The 24827-nt window shown below is 45.8% G+C and overlaps 2 protein-coding genes across 9 annotated transcripts in view; one reads left to right on the top strand and one right to left on the bottom strand.

The window, feature by feature from the left end:
• Mfsd4a (major facilitator superfamily domain containing 4A) overlaps positions 1-13054 on the top strand; it is a 47313-nt gene extending 34259 nt beyond the window's left edge. Inside the window, exons 10-11 of one of the 2 annotated variants that reach the window (XM_063272534.1) lie at positions 5028-5123; positions 9887-13054. In XM_063272534.1, the coding sequence (XP_063128604.1) occupies positions 5028-5089 (62 nt within the window). In that variant the 3' untranslated portion in view covers positions 5090-5123; positions 9887-13054. Of the gene's footprint in view, positions 1-5027; positions 6717-9886 lie in introns of those variants that run through there. The other variant, NM_001109069.2, reaches the window with a different exon arrangement.
• On the bottom strand, positions 1169-24230 carry Elk4 (ETS transcription factor ELK4). 7 transcript variants are annotated; one of them, XR_595425.4, is made up of 6 exons: positions 23855-24230; positions 17565-17780; positions 13995-14864; positions 13061-13177; positions 6578-9810; positions 1169-3315 (listed from the first exon to the last, which is right to left on the bottom strand). XR_595425.4 is itself a non-coding variant. In NM_001107173.4 (6 exon segments), coding segments are annotated over 4 exon segments (1293 nt in total). In that variant the 5' UTR covers positions 17772-17780; positions 18652-18862; positions 23855-24186; the 3' UTR covers positions 6922-9711.
• Positions 24231-24827: the final 597 nt, after the last annotated feature.

The raw sequence follows: 24827 nt of genomic DNA, 5'->3' as shown, positions 1-24827 counted from the left end.
TTAATTTCACAGCTAAAGTAACTGGTCTCCAATTTCCTTCTCACAGGCACTCCAAAGAAAGGGGGCTAGGGAGGCCAAGCATTATGGGTCACATTTGTAACTAGCACACAGGAGGCTGAGGCAGGGGGACCACAAAGGTCAAGGCTTTCATGGTCCAGACCAGCCAAAGCTACATGACACCCTGTCTGAAAACAAAAAGGGTGCTAGGGTAGAAATGAACCAGTCCTCATCCCAAAGGCTGCGGCGGGCACATCTGATTAGAACTGTACGTTTGCAAAGTGTTAAAAAATTTTAAGATTTATTTATTTTATTTTTTGGTTCTTTTTTTTTTTTTTTCGGAGCTGGGGACCGAACCCAGGGCCTTGCGCTTCCTAGGTAAGCGCTCTACCACTGAGCTAAATCCCCAGCCCTTATTATTTTATAGGAGTACCCTGTAGCTGTCTTCAGACACACCAGAAGAGGGCATTGGATCCCATTACAGATGGTTGTGAGCCACCATGTGATTGCTGGGATTTGAACTCAGGACTTATAGAAGAACAGTCAGTGCTCTTAACCATTGAGCCATCTCTCCAGCCCAAGTGTTAAAATTTTTAACACACACACACGCACACACACGCTGAAATGCACACATTTCAGGACCAGTAAGAAGGCCTAGAGAATAAAGGAGATGCCAAGCCTTTGATACCCAGGACACACGTGACATAAGACACTCATCCCCAAAAGCTGTCCCGATTGCCATGCATGCACTATGGCACACCTGTACACGTGCACATACACACCCAGACACAAAATAAAAAAACGCAATGCAGTTTTTTGTTTTTTGTTTTTTTTCCGGAGCTGGGGACCGAACCCAGGGCCTTGCGCCCAAGCGCTCTACCATTGAGCTAAATCCCCAACCCCCGCAATGCAGTTTTAAAGATTTCCCATGATGAAGTGTTTCCAGCCCATCTGTCCTCTCAGCTCCTTTCATGTTGACAATCATTTCGCAAGCCCCTCTTCTCTACCTCTTTTGAGCTGGCTTTAAATGTTTCACGGAGACATATCGAGCGGCCGAAGACCCTGTCTCAGGATACGCACTGAATCCTTTCCTTACTCGGTTAGCGTGGATGAAAAATATCACCAACTGCTGTGGTAGATGTGAGGGAGGGGGAATAATCAATCCAAGTCATTTTGTTAAAAATATTTATTTTAAAAAAATACAATTGTTGTCCGTATCTAGTTGCACATGTATCTACTGACAGATCTCGAGAGCTCTAGACTCGGAATAAACCCGCCAGAGTGCTTTCTCAAAGCCAGCTTCCCACATACAAGCAAATCCCTCTGTCAGTTCTTACATAAAAGTTTTAAAAACTGCATTTTCTTAAAATACACATGATCTTTATAGAAGTTAACAACGCTTTTGCATACAGCTTAGAAGCAACAGAAGTAAGGACCCCTGGCGGGTTACTTGGGGCAGTCCCTTGCAATGCCTGGAAATGGCACCCATCGAACTGAACCGCCATCTTTTCTTTGAACAGAAGTGCATTAGAAAGCCCTCAAAGTGCGCATGCGTCCTTTGCCCCCTCTCCCTTTAACTTCAAGACATTCCTCACCCGAAAGGCAGAATTCAAGACTCTGCACTTGCTTCACCAGCCTTAAAGCAACACCCTTTTGTCTCCACAGTTACGTGCTACTGGGTAGCTAGCTGAGATGACCATTCTGTCCATCTGTAAGAACAACTAATGTTAATTTTAAGGACGGTTAGCAGTTGCCACAGTAATTGTTTTTTCAGAAAAGAACAGAGATCGGAGTACTTTGCAGGTCCCCTTAGTGTAAACTAAACCTACCTGAGACATACCATTCGCGACGCTCTGACAGTAAGCGACTCTTGTGGGCAGGTGCTGCTCGCACCTAACATCTCCTTATACAAAGTGGCGACACTGGGTAACCAGAGATGCGGAGGTTGATACAATAAACAAGAGGTCTCACCCAGACAGCCACTCCCCTGAGGGGCTGAGTGAGTACCCTGTCAGTCCTTTTTACCAGCCATTCCAAACTCATACACAGGAACCCGCTCCCCTCTACCTGTGCAGACACCGGTGTATATATACACTGCAGTCACTCCAAGGCAGACTCATGCTTTTGCTAAATTATAGATTAACTGAATGAGAAACAAGCGTTTGTTCTTTGTTATTTACCTTTTAAATCATGTTCACGCCTTAGAGTGCGTCAACTGCCAGGTTTGCTGTGATTCAACCTCCTAGCACACACTAAAATAACCCATGGTTACTTCCCACTCCTCACAATTTTATTTTCATTTTTTTCCCCCAAGACTGGATCATTAACCTTGGGCTGGCCCTGAACTTGCCAAGGATGAAACCCTGAACTTCTTGATCATCTCACTTCTATATTCCTAGTTTGAGGATTACAGGTTTGAGCCACACTCCTGGTTTATGGAGTAATGAGACTCAAACCTTGGGCTACCCTACCGACCAACCTAAATAAAGCTCCAGCTTAGGAGGTTTTTAAAACAGAAGTTCTGATAGGACTCATGGAAATCATTAGATTGCTCTTAAATGCAAATGTAAGCCGATGTGGTGGCATGTGCCTGTCGGCCCAGCCATGTAGGAGGCTGATACATGGAGACACAGTTGTAACCAGCAGTTCATAAAAACAAAACCTACTTAAAGAAGGGGGGGAAAGTCCAATTTGATTATTTTGGTGAATAAAGGGAATAATCCTAAGAAACTCACTTTAACCAAAGATTTTATGTTTAGAATATTAGTTGCAAAATGAACTAAAGCTTTTAAAAAAATGTTTTAAAAGGTGGTTTGTTTAATGTGTGCAGATGCCTATGGAGGCCAGAAGAGGGCGCTAGACCCTTTAGCACTGGAACTACAGGCAGTGTTGCGCCAATTCTGTTCCTCTGGAAGATCACCAGGTGCTCCGAACCAGTGAACCTCTTAAATGTATTTCAGAAAGGCTCTCGTGTAGCTCAGGCTGGCCTCAAACTCACTATACAGCACCTGAACCTTCCTGGGTTTACAGGATTACAGGCATATGCCAGCAGTCCCAGAGTTTAAGTTTAGTCTTTCCGATCCATGAAGATCCACGGAACTGCCAGGGGCAGAGGGAACAGCCTCAGCCGCACCTGTAAGCAGGCCTCCGGGGCCCAAGCATCCGTGTGCGCTTCTGCATACGTGTACATTTTAGCTGATCCATTTTAGCTCAGCAGAGAGGACTGAACCATGCTCTTCTGTCGTATGCCAGCAGTGGCAGTGGCGGAAATACTGTCCTCAAGCAAACAATGAACTGTCTCAGAAGGGACTCGGTCCCCTATGTAACAGAAATAAGCAACAAAGGAAAATAACACAAAATGTTAGCAATTGTATACTTTTCAAATTTACAGTGCAATCTACCAACTGCCAATCACTTTCTAAAATTATACATTTCTTTCTTTTTTTTTTTCCCCCCGGAGCTGGGGACCAAACCCAGGGCCTTGCACTTGCTAGGCAAGCGCTCTACCACTGAGCTAAATCCCCAACCCCTAAATTATACATTTCTACAAAGCACAATAGTAAGAGACCTTGAGCCATTTACATCCTAGCTCAAAGAGGCTGCCTCACACAGCCTGGAAGGAAGACTCAAAGGGTGATCCATTGCTCCCTTCTCCAAACACTAAGTTCCCAAAACTAGAAGTAAGAAATAAACCCTATTTCCCTGACCGGCAATATCCTGAAGCTGAAATCAAACAAAAACAACCGTTAAGTGCTTCCAGTTTTTAAGAACAAAAACAGCTGGGCATGGTGGTGCACACCTTTAATCCCAGCACTGAGGAGCGGAAGTAGATCTATGTGAGTTCAAGGCCAGCCCGTTCCACATAGCAAGTTTCTCAGAACTACCCAATGAGACCCTGTCTCAAAAAGTAACCAATGAACAAACAAACAACAAACAAACAAACAAACGAATGAACAGTGCTAATACAGATCCCAAGAAAGTGCCAAGTGATTTAACAGCCATTTACAGCAGTCCTGGGCTTGAAGCTAGCAAAGCAAATGCTGCTACTGACAGAACCTCTGGACCAGCTGCCAGGCACCCCATCTCCCCGCATCCCCGCAGGAGGAGAAATCAGTGGGTTTACTAAGATGGGAACAAGGCAAAGATGAGACCATTCTTCCTGATCCCCTCGAGGTTTCTGCTCATGCTGCCTATATATGGTTTAAAGGGTACATTATGCCAACAAGCCAGGCCTATTACACCCTAGACACCTCCTGGGACTTCCCAGTCAACCCAGAAGCAATTTTATATGAAAACAAACAGATTGCAGAGTTTTAGAAAAGATGTCCTATGTTTAATGTGTGAACAGAAGAGAGGAGGATAAGGTGACTGGTCTTTAAGATCGAATGCATTTGAAACTGAACTGAACAAGGTCATCATGTGACACCTGCGGCAGTGGATGGGTGTTCTTAGGTTTAGAACGAATAGATTAATAGCCATCTTTGGGGATGAATGTGCCTCTCTCTGAAAAAGACTCACGCTGTGGGTCAACATGGCAGTATATACACAAGAGATGCACTCAGCTAATGCCTCAGGATTTAATGTGCTCAATTCCAACTTAAGTATTTCAAAGACAAGTTAGCTTCATGAAACTGCCCCATGTGCAATCCACTTAACACTCAAGAAACTGCCATCTCTGGGGATTTCCTAGTTAAAGGTGTCACTTAAAGTAATGGGGGGAGGTTGCTGGGGGTGTAACCCAGCATCGGTCACTTAGCACACTCAAGGTGCCTGGTTCTGTCCCCAGCACCACAGGAGCAAGTCTAACCATGTTAGCAGGCAGCTACTCTCCCATAAGCCACTCTGCATTTCTACCTTTCCCAGGGGCTAACTGCAAACAGCAGCACCTATGAAACGGCTCCTCTCTGGCAAGCTGGCTACTTGTCACATTTGTCACATTCTGTTTCAGCCATGCAAAGCAGCGTGAAGCACTGTCAGCTTCGGATGGAGTCCCTGTTGCACACTGACGGGGACATCTGCTGTGTTTGCAGGTGAAAACATGACTCTGATAGTGACAGGTTCCAAAGAGCACGGGACACACCATCACCCATGAGCATCCCCGCCCCAAGATGGAAATGGCACCTTCGGTAAGTGGTTCTGATATCTAAGAGAAACACTGGGGCAGTGCTGCTCTGAAAACAGCAGGCCTAGAAGACTGATGAAATGCTTGCCACAGAAGCTGGCCTCTGCGAGAGTGTCTGCCAGAAGGAACGGTACTGTGGGTTGAACACTCTGCTGCTCAAATCCATTTTAGAAACCTTCAGACAACAGAAGGCAGTGTCAACACCTGAGTCTTGCTGTTTGGGAACTCACTCTGAGCCCAGGTTTCTGCTCAGGTCTGCACTTGTCTCGACACCTATCCATGACAAAGAATACCATGGTGGCATAACGCCCAGTTTTTGGCACAGGCAAATGACACATATGTAGTAAACAGGTGATAGTGAGAATAAGCCATCAAGTAAACTATCCCTTCAGGCTTAGCAATCCAGCCAGAGAGCAGAAGCTGGTGTATATTCTAGCATAAAGTAACTTCGTGTAATTATGAGGCTGTTTGTAAAGATAAGGCCAAAGACGTTTGCAAAGACCATAAGAATAACAATGTCACTTGTGTGTGATACAGACATGAAAAGGAACAGGCTGTCAGGGTGTGCAGAAGTCTAGGAGGCACTGGGGCACAAATCCCCATGAAAAAGAATTAACAGGAAATTTGAAAAACTATGACAAGGCTCCCAGAGAATGTCAAGGCTTTTTTAGAACTCCCCCTCCCCCACCCATCTCTGTCTCTGACACTCATGCACTCACACTCAGTCTCTCTCCTCTCTCTCTCTCTCTCTCTCACGCACGCACGCACACACACACACACACACACACACACACACACACACGTATTTTTGGGAATCAAACAAGCTCCGCCATGTTGTCAGTGATTTAGGGGAGTGTTTACTTCTAGGCGCGAGGCCACTTGCTACCCAGCACTTATTTCTTTTGCTAACGCTTCCCGTTTTGTATGTTACAGTAGAGCGTGCATGTCCCTTTAGTAAGGTGATACAGGTCAATTTTTTGAGAGAAATTTCTATGTTGAAAAACTTTCACTGTGCTAAATACAGCAGGTCACATTCATAATCTCAGTACTTAGGATGCCAAGGCAGGAGGACTGCGGAGAGTTTGAGGCCAGCCTAAACTACAGGTCTAGTCTCAGAAAAAACAAAAAGAAAGAAAAGAAACAACAACAACAAAACTTTTCCTGATCAAGGTGTGTGTTCCAAAAGATTGACTGCTCTTCTGCAATTTCACTGAGGGGCTCAATGCGACGTTCAGAATGTTAAAATTGGAGGCCACAGTAACAGAGTACTGGAACTCACACAGCGTAAGACCAGGGTGGCTCTTATAGGTGACATTATGCCATGAACACCAAGCCTCTGGTATATCTGCCAGTCTCTCCTGCCTTTTTGATTTCTAGGATGGTATATAAATACACAAAGAATCTTCCAGTTTAAGAATAAAAGGCTAGTCAGTACTCCGTACAAATTCATGGACTTACTTTCTCTACAAATTTGAAGAAACAGCCAGACCTGGTGGCCCACACTTGCAAATGTCAGCATTTGGGATTCAGTTCATAGCCCGGTTGGAGACAGAAAAATCCTATCTCAAAAACAAAAACAAACAAAAAAACATAGTGGAAAAATTATACTTATATTTTAACTGTTAAAAAGTGAAGAAAAAGAAACTATTTTAACTCAATGAAGTGCTGGCCTTTTGAAGGCTTCAAGATTCTATTATATGCTTTTTTAATCAGTAGAAACTTCTACCCTTATTCAAACATACAGACTATGCCATAGGGTTGTAACAACACAATAATACTATCAGAAGTCACTAAAAACTTACTTTAAGTTAAACTTGACATTTTAATTTTATATTTTAAAAACATCAGCATGAGTAAAAGTACAGTTTAAGTGAAAACCCACCCAGGGTGTGGCACTGCTCTGAGCCTACGCACACATCCTTCTCAGTTCTAACGTGGATTCAAACCCACAAGGGACCAATGGACGCCCAAGGGGACTGGCAGACCCTCCAACACAGGCCTTCACAGGACCACCCTAACACCCCCACTCTCACCCCTTCAGTCACAGGGCTAAGCATAGACGGTCCAGAGCAGAAGGTGTCTCTAACAGTCTGCTCATTTCCCCTGCTTCAGGCTACTGAGGCCCAGCCCCATCTGCCCTAGCAAGGTGACGGGTGGTGGACGCCAGAGGTGAGCTGAGGGTGCGCTCATCCCTGAATACATCTGTTGATGCTAAGAATTCTATGGCTATTCGAACCAACACAAAGCTCAGACTTTGTCAGGAAGGAGGTAGTCTATAGAAAGAAATGTCTGCCTCATACACACAGCAAGATTATATACCAACTTTAAAAAAAAGGGCACGTGCCCATGCACTAACCAAGCACGTGTTTCTGCAAATTCATTCACATCAAGAAGACAGGTCTCTCCAACCCCACAAGGCCGCATGGTTTCTTACAAAGTTGTTGAGGTTTTTCCTTGTTTTTTTGATACAGGGTCCTGTGTAGCCTAAGCTAGTCTCAAACTTACTATGTAGCTGAGGCTAGCCCTGACTGTTGATCCTCCAGCTTCCATTCCCCATGTGCTGGGATCACCACACCCAGCCTGAGTTTAAATGGTGCCCTTGGACCCAAGGCAGCTCTGTGCTAAGACAGGAAATTACCAAATATTTCATCTGTGAAAACAAACCAATGGCTTTTCTCCTTTAACTCAGTAAGATAAAAATATTTTTATGGTTTCAGATTTCAAACATCTAGCTAAGTCATCTATCAATACTTACTTAGTTTACACAATATTATCCCACTAAATTACCTCAAAGTGCTGCTGAGGGTTAATTCCAAATATGCATGCAAACCTAACGATGCACCATGGGAAGAAAGCTCATTCCTTACAGTACCTGCTCCCATCACTCTGAACACTGCTTTTCAATGCTACTATTGCACATCCTGGGAACAGAACTTTAAGATAATCACAAATGGACCAGTAACAGAGGTCTGCAGCCACCCCTAAAAGGCACTGTGGCCCGCCCCTCCACAGCCAGCACACACTGCCGGACTTCCATGTCTCTGCACTGGACAGCAATGCTATGCAGCTGAAAAGACGCCACTGGGTATCAGTGTCATTCTGAGCCCACAAGTCCCTCATGCCTTCATGCCACTCAGGTCACATCTAGGGTTTAATGGGCAGAGGAGGAACATGTCATTTAATTTGGTTCTGGACTTTAAGAGTCAAATTTTCAAAATTCCACTGTGAAATTAGTATCAATTCCAGATCAATGTATCTGTCTTACCACACAGTATTTCATAATATGCAAATGAAGGCCTCTACTTCTCATTACTAATTTAATAATCAAATTCCTATGCATAAGAATGGTCAGGTGCAATCTGATCTTCCACAAGTTAAGACGCTTTTGGAAAGCAGTAAGCCCGTCTCTACCTCCAGCTAACCGAAGTTTCCCTTTGGAGTTCATCTTCCTGATTACAACACCTGAACGCATCATCATCTTCTGACCTTAGATTTAAAAGCAGCATGGTAAGGGGATGAAACTGGCAAGAAGAAAAGGGGCCTGGCACTCTGGGTGTCTTCTAGCTGGAAACACCCCACCTCCTGTCTCAGGGTGTTTCACTGAACCTTTTTGGTTGCTTGTGACATTCAATTTTCAAACCACAACTCTCCTCTCAGGAAAAATCACCACTTGCATGCTGTGTTGCATGGCTACAGAACCACACTGCTCAAAGCACACACCAGAGATCTGTGCTCACAGTGGGATCTCCTAGTCTCAACCAATGTTCCAAAACCCACATTAAAACTGAGCTTTCCAAGTCTTGTGTTAAAACAGCTCGGGGCCTAGGGACAGGTTCAGACAGGATCACAGGTACGGATAGCAGAGATTTGCCCAGGTAAGTGCAAACAAGACACCCTTCTGTAGAACTGTAATGTCAGCGCTCACGGCAAAACAGATCCTCAGCATGGCTGACCTCCTAAGGTTTCTCCCACTGCTCATGAGCCGCTCCCCTTAGACATTCAACAGAGCGCACTCACTACAAAATATGCTGCTGGTTTCATTTAAGTCGTATTTTTGTCTTTTTGAGACAACCTCACAATATATATAGCGCAGGCTGGCCCTCCACCCTTGGTATTCTCCCACCTCAGCTTCCCAAGTGCTGAGACTGCAGAAGTGGGTCATCACACATAGTGGACAAGAATTCCTTTAAGTAACAGGCTCTAAGCACACTTTCTCCCCTGGATGTGGGTCCTCACATCCAGGGCTGGTGACTTTGTTCGGTGACTCTTGAGAAACACAGCTGCTGAACCTCAACTATCCAATGTTTTTTGCACAAAGCTTTAAAAAAAAAAAAAAGGAAAAAAGGAAAAAAAGGCAACAACAACAAAAAAAACACCTTTAAAAAAAAAGAAGTGAGGTGGAGCTTGGACTCCAATTAAGGCATTTTTTGTACAGTCCAACTTTTGAGAGTCCTGAAAAGGCTTGTCAACAGGCAGTGGGAAAAATCACAACGGTCTATTATGAGCACTGCAGAACTACCCCTCATTTCGAACTGAGTCATGCTGATGTCTATGTCCTAGTTCCTTAGTCTCTTAGTCCACAACTGCACTCGTTATGTCTTCTGCAGGTCTGGAGAAAACGGGCCCGGAGTGGAAGGTCCATCCAGGCCAGACAGAGTGAATGGTCCATGACTGTTCAGTACAGAAGGGAACTGAGAAAGAAACAAACGCAGATTAGCATCCCAGTACTAATCTCTCCTTCCACTTTCTGTCCCTCCTCTCCCCCAGGGCAGAACATACGACACTTCCTCAAGACAAAGGCAGTGACTGGGTATCATGGAAGACTGTGATGTACTTCTTGTTTTGTTTACAGTACCATGTGCATAGGGTGGTGGGGTGGTACACACAGGTGCTGTGGCTACAGTGTGAGGTGAGAGCTCTGTGAAGGCAGCCTCTCCTCCAGCCTCTATGTGGTTGCCGGCCATCAAGCAGACTGCCAGACAAATGCTTCATCCACTGTGCTGTCTCAAATATTGTCATAGCAAAATATTGTCATAGCAAAAACAAACAAAAATGTCTTTGTCCTCTAAGAGGCTATCTGCAATTGGTAGCCACTGGCAAAGGGAAAATCAGTTTCTCCATGAACTGTCCCTGTGAACATAAACTATACTCCAGGGCTCCATATCTAGGAGTGGCTGGCCAACACAGACAGACTCCATGTTGTTTGTCGTTGTTACTGCTATGCTTTCATTTCATTATTCTATCTTACTTTATTTTTAGTTTGTTTTGATTTTCGCTTCTTCATTTTGTGTTGTTTTAAGGAGACAGATAGAGACGCACACATATATTAGAGAGGGGGAACTTGAAGTTGGATGGGCAGAAAGTGAGGCAGATCTGGGAGGATTTGGGGGAAGAGAAAGAATATGATCAAACTATATTGTATTGAACTTTTTAAATAAATTTTTTCAAAAAATATGTATTTGTGCTAACAGTGTAAATACTAACTTTTTCCAGTCTACCTCAAAGGAGTGGAGATGCTTTCCTTCATGATGCCCTGGCATAGACCCTTAGGTTTAACCTCAGTGGTTTAAAAAATTTCACAAAAGACAAACCCACAGGGGTGTTGGTCAGTTACAAAGTGAACTGTGAACCCTCAACAGTAAATCCAGAGAAGCACAAGTGCTCACAGGGCCCTCCTCCTAGACAACAGCTGCCCCTGCTCCCTGAGAGCACCTGCAAAGGAGCCAGCTCCGGGCTACAGTTCTAAGTACATCATTAGGAATGGCTCAAAGTTTCAGAGTATTCTAAGACTCTGTTTCTTCTAGGGAGAATTACTTCCCACATAGGAAAAAGTAAAAATATAATATGGAACTTTCCTAACAGCTTGGTGGGGAGACAATACAGAGTTCATTTCCTAAGCTCTGGCTTAGCAGGAAAAGGCTGATGAGGGTCAATTATGAGGTAACTGATAACAACAGTCTCAGAACTTCCCTCTTTTAAAAAAAAAAAAAAAAAGTAGGAGCTGGAGAGATGGCTCAGCAGTTAGGAGCACTATCAGCTCTTCCAGAGATCCTGAGTTTAAGTCCCAGAAACCACATAGTGACTCGCAACCATCTGTAATGGGATCTGATGCTCTCTTCTGGCATGCAGGTATACAAGCAGACAGAGCACTAATACTTAAAAATAAATCTTTTTTTTAAAAAGAATTAAAAGAGGGAACCTACAAATAATTAAATGGAAATCTACTACTTTGCAAGCTAATTAAAGATGATTTTTTAAAGAGTTTGAATGAAGACACCTTGCATCCTGGGTGGACGATGCCGTTCCTAGAAGTCATGAACAATTAAACAAATTCTAGTGCCAAGCAGGGGACATGTCCTTAAGAACTGTTACTCAAGAGTTCTCAGAGGCCCTCACACAATGCAGGCTATTGCTACTGCTCCTGGTTGCCCACCAGTTGCTCAGAACTATTCCTAAAGATACCACGTACTTTGGTTCCAGGTCAGAGAAACCAAGCTGGAACTGACCTGGGAACTTCCTCCCTGCTAGCTAGCTTTCATAAAGCTGAAACATGGTGTGCAGGCCACTAGAAGAGACAAGCCATCGGTAGCTCTACCTGGCAACGGGTCTCACATGCTGAAGGACTGACTTGCCAGGCAACATGTTCACGGGTGCTAATGTCCCATGAATGTTACGGGAGTAACCAACCACTTTTCTATTTAAGATCTAAAGCCTGATCCATGGAAGGGAATCCATGCCTAGAACTGTAAACTTGGTCAAAAGCCCACAGCTCGGAGGTCACTGGCCTTAAGGGGACCTATGATTGTTTTGCTAAGTAGACATACTATCCAACAGCCTTCCAAACACTTACCTTTACACTCAGTGATGAATCCAGCTCTTGACCCTTATAAGACAAGCTTTATTTTTAAAAATTAAGTGTCTATGTGTGTAGGTTTGTATGTGTGAGTGCAGGTCCCCAAAAAGGATGATGGGAACTGAACTCTGGTCCCCTGCAAGAGCAGTACGCACTCTTAACCACTGAGCCACTTCTCCAGCTCCAGAGAATTATTTGCAGTGAATAATGGTTAGTATTGAGACTCACGACTGGTCAAGAGCAGTGGACAAGTGTTGGTGGCGTACACAGCTATTAATGGGACATCTGTATCACACATACCCCAGGGCTCAGGGAATGCTGTGGAAGAGGGAGCACAAAGAATTTAAGGGCCAGAGGATGGGGAACAGTGCTGTGAAATTCTGTCTTCTCAAAGTGATGTGTTCAGTTCATACACTCACAGGAGCTGTGGTTACGCACACAAGATCAAGGAAATCAAGCAAGTCAACATGCCAACATGGGTACAGGAGAAACCCATGAGGCCCGGTGCTAGCCGAGGAGCTAGGATAGTTAACAGCTGTTGACTGGGGAGGATCCGGTTTTCTTCAGTATAGACCCACACTCACTCATGCACAGGCAAGTAACCCTAACACCGCCACAAAAATAAGGCATGAAAGTCGGAGGGGGAAGTATTGTAAGGGGTAGAGCTGATGGGTTCTGAAGACAAGAGGAGGGAGATAAACGAGGGGAACAGGTTGTGAAGGTACGTAACTCTAATCCATGTATCCTCATCATGGCCGTGTGTGCACGCATTGTGCATGTACACAGACTTACAGTGGTTTAACATACATAGCACAAAAAAAGCCGTATGCAATCAACAGACACTGCGCCTTGAACGTCAGTGTTTTCCTGGGTTAGTGATGCAGAATGAAAATCTCTTGCTAAGCTGGGCAGCAACTGGGAGTAGCAGGCCCCAGTCACCCACTGCACCAAAAGGAAAATTAACCAGTACCTCACAATGGACTGAGAAACACTCGTCAAATGGGAGGTGTGCGACAAGGACGCTGGGCAGTGGGCTATGACCTCTGCCCATCCCCACAGTTAACAGGAGGCACACTGGGGTAGTTTACCTGGAAGAGCGTATTAGCACCTTGCAGTCTGGCTGGGCTCAGAGGAGCAAACGGGCTGAGAGTGCTCCAAAAGTGGATGCTGGAGAGCAAGGGGCTCGGCGTCAGCAGGATGGGTGTCTGCAACAACAAGAAGGCCACTCAAGGACGTGCCAGCATTGTGCTCCCTCCTTCCAAAGAGACAAACAGAATCTATATACTACTTCCTCCTCCCCAACTGTCTCTGTGGCTGAAGTTTTATCATAAGGAAAAGCTCAGAAATCATTTATAACCTAGGAAAGCTAAGGGTCACAATAATCACTTTATAACCCAACTTTTATAGTGTCTTTCCAAACTAGAAAGCAAACTACATGCAGGTACAATAGTGTACCAGCTGAGTACCTAAACTGTCTGACCATCTGGGGTGGTCTTATTCAAGAGCTCTCCAAAGTGAGCAAGTTAAAACCTAACATAACTAGATACACTGACTACAAAGGCCACACCATCCCTCCTCTCAAGGTTCTCAGTCCCCTCTGTTTTTCCCCTGATGGTCAGATTTAAGGGAAGAGGTGGAACACTGCAAATCAATGAGTTCTGCTTTACTTAGGAAGGCTCTCATGGAGCCCAGACTAGGTCTGCCTGCCTCGACCTCCTCAGTGCTGGGATTTCTCGTGTGCAGACCCCATGCCTGGTTTACACAGTGCTGGGGTGGAACCCAGGGGCTCTATACCATCTAAATTATATTATCCACCTAAGAACAAGGATTTCTAGAAGATGAAACATCAAATCTCTTTTGTTTTGAAGATTCCAATTAAGGTAAGGAAGTGAGTTTCCCAGGTTTACATATAATCTTTCTAAGACAAACCTACTTAACAGAAATTGAATCTTGCAGGTATAAATTCTAGATACGGCTTAAAGGGTGATGAATGCAGTCACGCTTAGAGAAAGAGCAAGCTACCTGTGAGAAGAGTGCTGGTGTAAGCGACGCTGTTGGGAGAGACGGGCTTAAGATCCCCAAGGGGCTGGGGTCACTGCCTGTGACCACAAGGGCGGGCGTCAGTTCTAACCCTTTTGGCTTCTTGGATCTTGATGAGTTATTTGTTTTGTCCTTTTCTGGCAAAGCTGAATCCTCATTTTTAGGCTCCAGTGACAAGTTCTCTGGACGTTCCATGGGCTGAGGAGCCACTGATTCAATGTCTGTGTCAATGTCTGGGTTAGAACTCAGCGGTGGAGACGGTGTCCTGGGAGGCTCCTGTAGAGGAAGGGGTATGGAAGGAACTGGAGGAGTGGGGTTAAAGGTGGTAGCCAGGATGGATACAGAGGCTGAGGCTTCCAGGGAAGGTAGTGTGGGAGAGACCAGAGTCTCCAAAGCTTGGATAGTTTCTTCAGAAGATGGAGAAACACTAGGGCTTGTTGAAAAGGCAACAGTGACAGGCTCCATGGGCGGCTTTTTGGCAGGTGTTGTCACGAATTTGATCACGGACGGGGTTGGCTCCTGAGCTTTCTTCTCTGCTAGTTTTTCTGCTGGATTCTCTATCTTTATTGACTTGAAAAGCTTCTTATTGGAGGTGTTCAGAGAGTTGAGAGTAAAGGAAGAATACAAACCAGAGTGTATGTAGTCATTGCGACTGGATGTCTTGGCTCCAGGCTGAGGTGGCCTCTCCTTTCCTCCACACTCAGCATCTTTGGAACTGCTGGCTTCAATGGAATTTAAAGTTTCACAGTCTCCCTCAATCCTGCCTACCGTCAGTGGATCCATTTTCAAAATCTCTGGATAGGAGACAAACTTGTATACAAACTTCTGACCATTCACTTTTTTAATGATGTTCTGTAGGTAGAGAAGATAAACATCCTTACACCTTCACATAAATTACCTCTCACAGTTCATGAAAAAGGGACCTATTTCCCTCAAACAGACCAAAGTACTCTATTTGAGAACGAGGCATAGCTTTTAAACAACCTCAAAGCATCTACAGTCATTAACCCAGACCAAACACAGTCCTTGTTCAGAGAACTGAAAGCGGTTCAAAGCCTCATTAGTAACTGGACTAAAATATCACATAAAAGCTGAGACAGTAACTGTTTGATGCTCTCAACCAAATACTGGTATTGCGAACTGCAATCTCAAGATGGTCCCAGTGGCAGAAGCTATAAGCATTCCAAGGAAGCTAAAGGGTCTCAGAGCATGGCACTGTGAGGTTCCTACTTCCTTCAACTAATTCTGGCCTTGGGAAAGCTGGCAAGAGCAACTTCTGCACGTTGCAGTAAACAGACAGCTTAGATTCTTATTCTAAGTCTATACTTTGACGATGTTTATTTTTCTCCAGTGCCCAAGTAAATATTCAAAGTCATAAAACAGTGAAAGATATAATTTTGGGTTGAGGAGATGACTTGACAGATAAGGGTATTATCTACATAAGCCTGAAGGATCACGTTTGAGCCCCAGAACATGAAGAGCTGGATGCTGTAGTACAGCCATGTACTCCCGGCACTCCTACAGAGACGGGAGGCAGAGGCAGGAGAACCACCAGGACACTTGCAGGCCAGCTACCCCAGAATAGGCAGCTCAGCAGCAGAACCGAGATCCTGCTTCAACAAGTACAATGGAAAGTGAGAACACACCTCAAAAGCTCTCCTTTGGAGGACTGGAGAGGCAGCTTAACAGATATGGCCCCTGGCTGCTACAGGTAGGTGGTGGCACACCTTAAACCCTGGTATTTGGGAGGTAGAGGCAGGTGGATCTCTAAGTTCGAGAACAGCTAAGTCTACACAGAGAGATCCAGGACAGCTGACCCTGCCTCTGAATGAGTGAATGAATGAGTGCGTTAGTAAGGTGATGGCTGCTCTACCAGAGGACATGGGTTTGATTCTCAGCACCATGTGATAGCTCACAACCATCAACGACCTCGGTTCTCAGGGATCCAACATCCTCTCCTGGCCTCCTTGGCTAATAGGCACACAAGTGTCGCACAGACACACAGACAGGCAAAACACTAATACATATAAACATGTAAAAACTCACATGCCAGGCCTAAGTGTGGACTCTCTCTCTCCTTCACACACACATAACACAAATTTTAAAATTTTAAGTATAATTTAAACTAAGAAATCAACTCTAGTGTGGCAGTGGTGGTACATGCCTCTAGTCCTTGGACTCGGGAGGCAAGCAGGTTTTGAGGCTAGCCTGGTCTATGGAGCTAGTTCCAGGGTAGCTAGTGCTACATAACAGAACCCTGTCTCACAAAACAAATGGGGAGGGGAGGGGAGGAAGAAGGGGAGAAGGAGGAAATAATCAATTCAACTTTAGATAGCTTCTCTTGCTGATCTAGAACCCATGGCAATCCTCTTGTGCTGAGTTACAGGTGAGCCGCCATACCTGGGCAGATAAGAGCTATTCTTTAAGGTATAATTTGTGTTCCCTACACTAAACTACACAAATAACTCAATCTACAAGACTCTGTGATGAAATTTTTTGTGTGCACAGGTGTATGTGGGCTCTCCCATGTGGGCTCTCACCTATGTGTGCAGGTATACACATGTGCATGGCCGGTCAGAAGCAACAACTGTTGCCATCCTCAGTCAGCGTTGCCTATTTATATAGACGGGCGAGAAGCCCCAGGGATTCTCCTATCTCTCCTGCCCAGCACTAGGATACAGGCCCACTGTTTCTGGTTTCTTTTAACATGGTTGCTAGGCAGCAGACCTTTCTGGTCATCATGCTTGTACCACGAGCAGTACCAACTGAGCCCTCTCGACAGCTCCTATTGTCTAGCTTCACACTGGGTAAGTCATCAACCTCTGGTCGCCCCCCCACCTCCTCAGTGTTAGGATTGTGCCACAACACCCAGTTTATGCTGTGTTAAGAGATTGAGCCTAGGGCTTCATACACACCGCAAGCAGCCTACCAACCGAATTGCATCCCTAGCCCCAAGTAACAATCTTTAAAGTAAATTATGACAAATATGTGTATTCTCAAGCATCTCCAATTTCCTTTTTTGTATTCCAATCTTATACTCTTCCCTTTAAGGAATTTCTAATGGGCTGGAGAAATTGCTCAGTGGTTAAGAGCATGAACCTTAGCTCAGGTCCCAGCACCCATGTCAGGTGGCTAACAACTCCAGTTTTAAGGGAGGGGTAATGGCCTCTTCTGGTACCTGAAGGCACTGCATGCATGATACCCAGAAGTCCATGCAGGTAAAAACAGCAAACATGTAAAATAAAAATGAGAACATCCAGCGAGGTCATTCAGCAGGTGAAGGTGTTTGCCACCAAACCTGACAACCTGAGTTCGATCCCTGGAATCCAAACAGTGAGAGGAGAGAACCAACTCTCACAAGCTGTGCTCTGACGTCCACATGTGCATGTGTACGAATGAAGACAGTATTGAAACACTTAAGGGGTCTGCAGAAACACAACCAAGGCCACTGAGGCTGTTAAATAAACTGGGCTAAACAAGCTATGATAGTACTCAACACCTCAAGAGAAACGAAGACTGACTCCTGTTTTGAGGCTCTCGGCAGGCATTTACCTTTACGTAGTAGTATCTCAGGGCTCGGCTGAGTTTGTCATAATTCATGTTAGGCTTGTTCTTTCGGATCCCCCACAGGCGAGCCACCTCCTCCGCCTGCAGAAGCTTGAACTCCCCATTGTTAGAGGTCCAGCAGATCACGTGCTCATTCTGAGGCTCCTGCAGGAGCTGAAGAAGGAACTGCCACAGAGTAATGGCACTGTCCATAGCAATGGGCTGAAAGAGGAGAGGGGACAGTCACTTAATGCTGGCAGGTGCTCCAGGTGCACAGCACCCCTGCCAGTCACATACTACCCCCCCATCAGTACCCCTGCCAGTCACATACTACCCCCCCATCAGTACCCCTGCCAGTCACATACTACCCCCCCACCATCAGTACCCCTGCCAGTCACATACTACCCCCCCATCAGTACCCCTGCCAGTCAAGTACTACCCCCCCATCATTACACATACAGAACAGGAGATCACTAAAGGGCTGGGTAGTTTGTCAAAGACACACAGCAAATGCTAACACTGAGACTTAAGCCTAGGCCATCTGAATCCAGAGTGCACACTCTCACATTTGCTATGCTACTAAGGTTTTGTCTTGACAATGCCTCTATGTGGCCTCGAACTCACAGTTTTCCTACCTCAGCCAGCCCCAAGTACTGGGATTACAACTGTGTACCACTATGATCAGTTCCCTTAAGGAATCTTTCTTAAGATTTTATTTTCATTTGGAATTTTGTCTCTGAATGTGCATTTGTGAATATGAAAGTGGTGGCCACAGGGTCACAAGAGGGTGTCATACCCCCCAAGTGCTGGACATGAGTGTTTGGAATCAAACTCAGGTCCCACGAGCAGCACACACTCTTAACTGCTGAGCCATTTCTCTAGTTCCCAGCTCCACAAGTCTGAAGCATGTTGGGTTTGGCTCAGCAGTGAGACACCTGTGCATGTCTGAGGCCTTGGGTTCTATCTCCAGCATGACAGGGGGAAAAAAATGTTACCTTAAACAGCAGGCAGCTTTTAAAGTAAAGCTAGCTCCATAAATGATAGAGTGAGCTAAAGACAGGAAGTCAACGGAGGGTCAGTTCTTAACTTTTACCTTAACACCTTATTACATCACATTCTCTTAGAAGACCACCAGTTCAAAGTACACATAAATGAGCCCATTGTGTTTCTGACAAGACTTGCATCTTGGGGTGGCCAGGAGGCTGACTGACGTGGAAGGAACAATTTGTTCCTAGTCCAACTGGTATTTCTCCTCCAAATAGTTAAGCAGCATAGCAGGGTAGTTTACATACAAATTGGCAGCACTGAAAATTCAACAAAATGTTCCCCAACTCAATCTGCAGTTCTGTTACCGGTTCAGTCTGCAGAGTTTCTTCTTTTATTTAATTACTGATCAGAACAAGAACAGGAGAAAAAACCTTCAATATTGGGGCCTTCCTGTTCGGGCCAGAGTTTCCCAGTTCCAGCTAATCCTGAGCTGTAGGACTGTCCAGGGCACTGGAGAGTCCCTGGCCCCACCCACTAGGCATTAGTACCCTTGCTGCTTGGCAGTCAAATCATCCCAGCTGACGACCACTCTCCCAGGCGGCGGGCAACAAGGTAGTGCTGTCTCAGAGACATTTTCCTCACAGAACTTCATGAAAAGAATTCACACATGGCAGCTCTGACCAAATCAACATGTTTGTTTATATGTGACAAAGAGACTGAACAACTTCCATAAAAAGCAAAATCAGGGCCAGGTGGCAGTGGTGCATGTCTTTGATCTCAGCATTTGGGGGACAGAAGTAGGCAGATGTGTCTGCGAGTTCAAGGCCATCCTGGTCTACAAAGTGAGATTTCACCAGGACTATTACACAGAAAAACCCTACCTTGAAAACCCAAGAGTAATTAACTAATTAAAGTCAGAAACACCTCCTTTCTCTTGGAATGAAATCCCAGTGGGTCAGAAGGTTTGAAGGGAAGTCAGTTCTACTAAAGACATGCACATTAGACTATATAAAAATTTTAAATTTTGCTGTGACTTATCAGCAAGTCAGAAGACAATCCCCCTCAAATGTTCTAACCCCCAAAACCTCTCAAAAGTCGAGTGTCAGAGAAGGTACTTGCACCCCGAGTAGGTAAATAGCTCTTACAGCACCAAAAAAAAAAAAAAAAAAAAAAAAGGCAGGTACAGGTGTCTCTCCAGAGAAAAGCTAGAACAGCCAATAAGCACACAGAAAGGTCTCCCCATCGCTCATAGTAGGGAGCAGAACTTGAAAACAAGCAGAAACACTGCGGGACTATTTTAAGCAGAAAGAGCAACAATAAGCTGACACAGACAAGAAACTGAAACTCACACTTTACTGGTAGAAATTTCAAATGCAATTCCTCCCCAGCCACTTTACCATGTGGCCAGGTACACACCTAGACAGAAACATCTGTCCATAAAAGAACTGTACGGTGGCACATGCCTTTAATTTCAGGACTAGGAGGCAGAGGCAGGCAGTTCTATGAGCTCAATGCCAGCCTGGGCAACATAGCAAGTTCCAAGCCAGCCAGAATTACATTGTAAAACTCTGTTTCAAAACAAAAAACCAAACCAGAAATATTCATAGCAAAATTATTCATAAACCTGAGTGAACCAATTCAACTGTCCATCCAACTTATGAATGGAATAATAGACTATAGTACCTTCACATACTGGAATATTGTCCAACCACTAAAAGGAATCACGATGGGTAGAAAGACGGCTCCCATATTAAAGCATTTTCAAACAAGCTTAAGGATCTAGTTCCAATGCCCAGGATCTACATAGAGCAGGAACTAATACCTGTAACACCAGAGCCCCAAAGAGATGTGAAGTGAACAGGGGAACCCAGCAGCTCGGGGGCAGCTGGCTGGAGCAGACGGAGACCCTGTCTTGTAGAAGGTGAGGACTAACACCTGAGGGCTATCCTGGTACATCATGCTGAACACACACACACAACACACACACACACCTCCTCTTTAAAAAAAAAGGATGCAACACCAATGAGCCTTGACAACATGACAAAAGTAAAAGCTTGAGTCGCTTGAGTCACCCCCCAAAGGCATGGCTCCAGTGACAGGAAATGCTCAGGTCCGACCATGTACAGACTTTTGAGTGGGCTGACGTAGAGGCATGGAACAGAAGGAGTAGAGAGAGAGAAAACTGGAGAAGCAAAGCAATGACCACAAGGTTTCTTTTAGGGTAGCTGTAAATATTCTCAAGATTGTAGTGACTCCATTCTGTATGCATTATAACACACTCAACTGTATGTTCTCGGCAGGTGATGTGAGTTACTCTCAATGAAGATAACTAAAACAAACAAACATGACGTAACAGTTACACAATTCAGGCATGCGAAGACTGAGCCTAACAATCTATGACTCAGAGGACAGATCAGTGAGCACCAGCTAGGAAACTGTTTGGGTTTCTAGAATTTCTCTCAAGCATGAAAATACCCTCCAGTCATCTTTAGTTACTACTTTTGACACTGTCTGTGCAGACGCTGTGATCCAAAAGCAGAGACGGTAAAATAAAAGAGATGCCTCCCACAGGCAGAGCTGATGGTGAAAGGGACAGGCGCACCAGGCCCCTTCAGTCATCATCCACTCCTCTACCCAGAAGAGAAACCTCTTCTCTGCCCAGCAAGAGCCCTGCCAACATAACACCAGAGACCGAATGACAGCAATCCACAAAGAGCTCCCCTTGTCCTAAGCAACCAGCTCACTAGCCATCTTCCACACGGCCTCGCTAAAACAGTGTTTATCATCTCCAGTAAGTGTGAGTGTGTGTGTGTGTGTGTGTGTGTGTGTGTGTGTGTGTCTGTGTCTGTGTATGTGTGTCTGTGTGTGTCAGGGGAGGCGGGGGAGGTGCAGTCCGTCATTGTTCTGAGTTTACCAAACAGACTTTTTTTTCCTGATGATGTCTATTCGTATGACAAGTTACTTTTTTATTAGTTTTCCAACTTTGGCAATTATACCCTAGTGCAGCCTGCTAAGACAGCTCCAAGAAATAGGAGCCTAAGGGAAGAACACACTTCAGACAACACCTTCTCATCAGGGATGTCTGCGAGGGCCTCAGCTGGGAGAGCCCGCCTTTACTTCCAGGAGGCAGAGACAAGTAGATCTCTGTGAGTTCAAGCCAGCATGTTCCAGAGCATCCGTCTGTTACAATAAACTTGTATGTCTCAGCAGAGGAAGTGGAAAAATCAGGAGATCAAGGCCACCCTAATTCCTATGAGACCACGCCTCAAAAAAACAAAAACACACCACCAAATACAAGTTGTGCTAAGCATCAAATCCGTCTCACATAGTAAACATGGGCTCTACAACTGAAATACAACCCTCAACCCATGATTCAATTTCTGTGTCAGGTTATTCTTTCAAAGAACTCCTACGTACACCATTGGAAACACTTCATTTTAGCTCCTACAAGTGAACCTCAATGATTTCCTCAACCATGACAGAGAACATGGCAGCACACACCTTTATCCCAGCACTGAGGCAAAGGCCGTTCCGTCTGAGTCCTCAGCCAGCCCACTCTATATAGTGAGTTCCAAGCCAGCTAGGGCTACATGAGTTATTCAAGACTCCCCCTCCCCGCCCCCAAAGTACAGGAGACAAGTAGAAGTGAAACAGTCCCGGGACGTGCCTGTAATCCAGGCTCTCCTGAGGATGAAGCAGGGAGGACTATGGGTATAAAGCCCCGGCTACTTATCAACAGAGAGGAACAGACAGACATCATATAGGTACAAAAGCCAAGATACTAAGTACAAACAATTACAGCCTCAAAGGCTTTTTTAGAAGCATAATGAAGGCAGACTTAAATGGACCCAAATGATGATCTCTGATCATTCACAGATTAATAAATGCTGGAAATGGGGTTGGGGATTTAGCTCAGTGGTAGAGCACTTGCCTAACAAGCGCAAGGCCCTGGGTTCGGTCCTCAGCTCCGAAAAATAAATAAATAAATAAATAAATAAATAAATAAATAAATAAATAAATAAATGCTGGAAAGGCTAAGCTACACAGAAAGAGGGGGCTTTAGGAGCCGGAGAACAGCTCAGTGGTAGAGTGCTTGTCTTGTCTAGCATGCTTGAGAGCACAGGTTAGAGGGCTAGCACTGTACCTAGACAAAGAAAACTGCTTGCTACCTTTCTTGAAGTAAAGAGGGGAGCCTGGAGTGCAGAAGAGTTGATGAGCACCTGCTGACATAACCTGTTTTGATACCTAGCACAAGGAGGATAAGGACAGGGCAACGGTAAGAGTCACAGGATTATTAAATGTATACTTTTCCCCCCTTTTTTTGCTGGTAACTTAAATATATAACGGTATCCCAAAACTTAAGACGGTATTTCCCAAAAAATATTATGAACTCCACGTAAGCAGTTTCCATTTTAAAATAAAACCAAGGATCAAAGAACAAAGAGTTCCTCCAAGGAGAAGTTGAATCATACTGTTTTAACAAAAACACCACTCCTAGCCGGAAATACAGACGCTCCACGTTCTGTGCATGGCGGGGAAAAGAGAGGGAGAAGAGCTCTGACCCTAGAACGACACACCGTTCTTGTCGGCCCTAGAACGGCAGCCGTTCTGCTGAAAGAATCTTACTTAAATGACCTAACCTTCAAATTGCAACGGCTTGAGGAAAAGCCAACTGTGTCTTCTGAGTTCACCCAACAATTTCCCCCTATTTCTTGCCGATGCCCGTTTAAGATTCCTCCCCCAAAGACGTTTCCAATGCTTTTCCTCGGAAAAGCTTGCCACAGCTGTACAGTAAGCGAGGACAACTGTTGAAAAGTAGAGAAAGAAAAACCTGTGGCCGGATGGACAGCGGGCTTGGGGAAGGGAAGAATGCGGCGTGAGGCCGCGCGCCCCGAGATCAAAGTGCGGGGAGACGCAAACCTCCGGCCCGTGGGCGAGTCAAGAAAGCACTTTCACTTTCCAACTTCCTGCCACTAAGACAAGTTAAAACTGTTCCCCTCCGCCCCACCCAGACAACAAAAACTGCTGCCACCTTCCACCTATGGGGCTTCGCACAACCCACCGTGGTGCGGGAAGGGCGGAGGGGCCGCTCCGGCGAGCACCTGAGCTCCGCGGAGCTGCTCCCAAGGAGAGCGAGCCAATAGGCCCCGCCCACCCACCACCAGGTCCCGCCCTCCCACTACCAAGCTCCGCCCCTCCCGCCGCCCGGTGCACTTCCTGCCGCGCCCGCAACCTCCGCCTGGCCCGCGTAGAACCAGGCTAAGAGGCGGTGGTGCGAGACCCCGACGGGGCGTGGGTGTGTCGCTCACCAGGCAGGACACAGGAATCCTTCTCGACCTTAAACGCGGTGCTAGACTCTGTCACCGACTGCTCCTCACGCTAGGAATTCAAAGACGGCGCGGCAAACAGCGGCAACCCCCGCGCCGGGGCCCGAGAAGGCGGCGGCGGCCGAGCCGAGCCAGCCGCGTGCCTGCAGCCGCCCGCATCTCCCGCTGCCGCAGGTCTCGAGCCCCGCCCTCCGCCCTCGCACACGCGGCCCGGACGGCGATGTGGCTAGTTAAGCTGCCACTCGCCGTGCGTGCGCTCGACGTTCTTCACTACGGCCGCCGTCTTCCGTCGTTCCGCGGCCTCCGCCACTCTCAATCCCCCCCGGCACTGCCGGGCCCCTTCCTCGACGCCGAAGCCTCGCGTCACTTCCGGGGGAGGGGCCAGGCACCGAAGCCAGTGTTTTGTTTCTGGCCTGGTTATCCTGTATGTACCCTATTAGACTGTCCGGTGCACTAGCTCCCAGGGCTCCTGTTCTACCGGACATTCGTGCTTCCCGGCTGGCCCAAAGTCCGGCTTAGAGCTCCCGGGGTAGCAGCCTGGGGCGAGGACTGTGGCGGCGAGCTGATGTGTGAGGGCAACGCCCTCTGGTTTACACAGCGAGCTACCACCACCTCTTGATCAATATCATTGACAAATGGCCTCTCTAAAATAAGAAAAGCCTTCCGGTTTACCAATTTAGCTAGTTCCAGAACTTTAAGTGACTTTTTGTTTGTTTGGTTGGTTTTCGTTTGGTTTTGAGACAGTATTTCAACACGTAGCTCTAGCTAATCTGAATTTACAAGAGATCCTTCTAATTCAAGCCTCCCCCTCCCAAGTGATGAGTTTACAGGCTTTTAACACCAAATCCAGTTTCATATACATATATATACATATATATAGATATATGTGTGTGTGTATATATATACGCATATGTGTATATATGCGTATATATGTATATATGTTAAAAATCTGTGA

The sequence above is a fragment of the Rattus norvegicus genome, chromosome 13 (genome assembly GCF_036323735.1).
Source record: "Rattus norvegicus strain BN/NHsdMcwi chromosome 13, GRCr8, whole genome shotgun sequence".
Taxonomy (NCBI): Eukaryota; Metazoa; Chordata; class Mammalia; order Rodentia; family Muridae; genus Rattus; species Rattus norvegicus.
The sequence above is the reverse complement of the archived record's forward strand: the minus strand, read 5'-3'. Positions and strand labels throughout refer to the sequence as shown.